Consider the following 1,748-nt stretch of genomic DNA (forward strand, 5'->3'; position numbering starts at 1 on the left):
GTCAAACGAAATCGAAAACGAAACCGTGCACAAAACGAAAACCTATTGGCTAGGAGAAAGAAGTTGAGTAGCAAAGCTGTGTGTAGAAATACGAGCGCTCTATTGAACATTAATTCTAGCAGTAAAGGACACTAGGCAAATTTATTTAAATGACGCACATTTTCGAATTAGTTTATCTAGTCGTAGCAGTTAGTTTAATTTCCAATTTCGGCTGTATTAACGGTAAGTAAATTCCGGGATCGTTTCTTCTGCAAGAGATCTTTGTTTATAGTGTGGTGGTGAGCTGTGATTGGCTGACTCTTGGTAGTGAGCTTTATAGTGTGGCTACTTTTGCGGAGCCGCTGGTGCTTGTTGGAAACCACGTCATTAATTTGTTCGACGTTGTGTTTTTATTTTTGTTTAACACTTAGTAACTTGGTCGCTTGGGTTCAATTTTAGCCGCCAGGAACAACAAATATGTTACATGTGGATCTGTTCTCAAATTGCTCAACAATGACTACCGAGTTCGGTTGCACTCTCATGACGTTAAGTACGGCACGGGATCCGGGCAGCAGTCGGTTACGGCAACCGAGGTGCAGGAGGATGTTAACAGTCATTGGGCAGTTAAGGCCGCCACTGGAAAGCACTGCGAAAGAGGGTAAGTAATATTAAGTCTTCTGTGCATTGAGTGTAATATTCATTTTTGTATCTTTCAGAGAACCGATAAAATGCGGTGACACCGTCCGTTTCCATCACCTTTCAACGAATAAGAATCTACACTCGCATCATTTCCAAAGTCCGCTTTCTGGTAACCAGGAGATATCCGCGTATGGAGATGAACAAGGTAAATATAACTTATTGAAAACCGACGCATGGCGATCGTACTAAAAGTGTATTCAAAGGTTCTGGTGACACTGGTGACCACTGGATGGTAGTGTGCTCTGGAGATTCGTGGCAGCGCAGTTTGCCAGTTAAGCTGCGCCACGTGGATACTGATGCATACCTGTCCGTGTCGGGACGAACCTTTGGTAGGCCTATCAACGGTCAGATGGAAGTGGTTGGCGTCTCGAATCCTTACTCCGGCACTGACTGGACGGCTGCGGAGGGGCTCTTCATTCATCAATCGGAAGCGGACAGTGTACCGAGACATACGGAACTGTAGGTGAAAGCCTCGAGGCTCGGGTGTGATAAGCGTGCTTGAACTTGCAGGCGATGATTTTCCTGTATTGTAAATCTAACTCTATGAAACCAAACAACGGTAGAATCGACAGTTGATAATGCTACGATGCTAATAGCGCAATTGTCTGCGTATGATATGCATTTCAAAGAAACGGTGTGAATTAAATTGCACTTCTCGTACTCAAAATATGTTTCAATCAAGGAAGAGATGATTTCTCTTTATAGCACTTTTGTAGAACATTTCGACTTTCTAAAAAATTGTTTACAGGTTACCCAAATGTGATTTATGGAAAATTGGCGTTTTTAAGCTGAAAATCACAAGGATTGTATGCAAAACCACGACCGCAAGGTTGACGTGGAACTACATAAGGTTGTTCGTTACATTACTTGTATTGAATATGTTTAAAATTTTGTGCAAAAGAGAAGTTGAAGTGCTACCGAATTTCAGTTTGCACATACATCACTAGCAAACACTATACAATACAAAAAAGTTTTAACAATCAGAGTGTATGCAGATTAGAATAACATTTTACTTTTAGTTCTAGCGCAAAACTAGAAAATATTAAATCTTCAATAATTTGTTTGTTGTC

General features: G+C 41.1%; 1 protein-coding gene across 1 annotated transcript; it reads left to right on the plus strand.

Moving 5' to 3' along the window:
• Nucleotides 1–1,345, plus strand: LOC129727986 (stromal cell-derived factor 2). The gene is made up of 4 exons (XM_055686318.1): nucleotides 1–222; nucleotides 439–637; nucleotides 696–823; nucleotides 882–1,345. Exons 1-4 carry the CDS (start codon nucleotides 150–152, stop codon nucleotides 1,139–1,141), a joined length of 660 nt encoding a protein of 219 aa, XP_055542293.1. The 5' UTR covers nucleotides 1–149; the 3' UTR covers nucleotides 1,142–1,345.
• The last annotated feature ends 403 nt before the right edge of the window (nucleotides 1,346–1,748 follow it).

The sequence above is a fragment of the Wyeomyia smithii genome, chromosome 3, assembly GCF_029784165.1.
Source record: "Wyeomyia smithii strain HCP4-BCI-WySm-NY-G18 chromosome 3, ASM2978416v1, whole genome shotgun sequence".
Lineage (NCBI taxonomy): Eukaryota > Metazoa > Arthropoda > Insecta > Diptera > Culicidae > Wyeomyia > Wyeomyia smithii.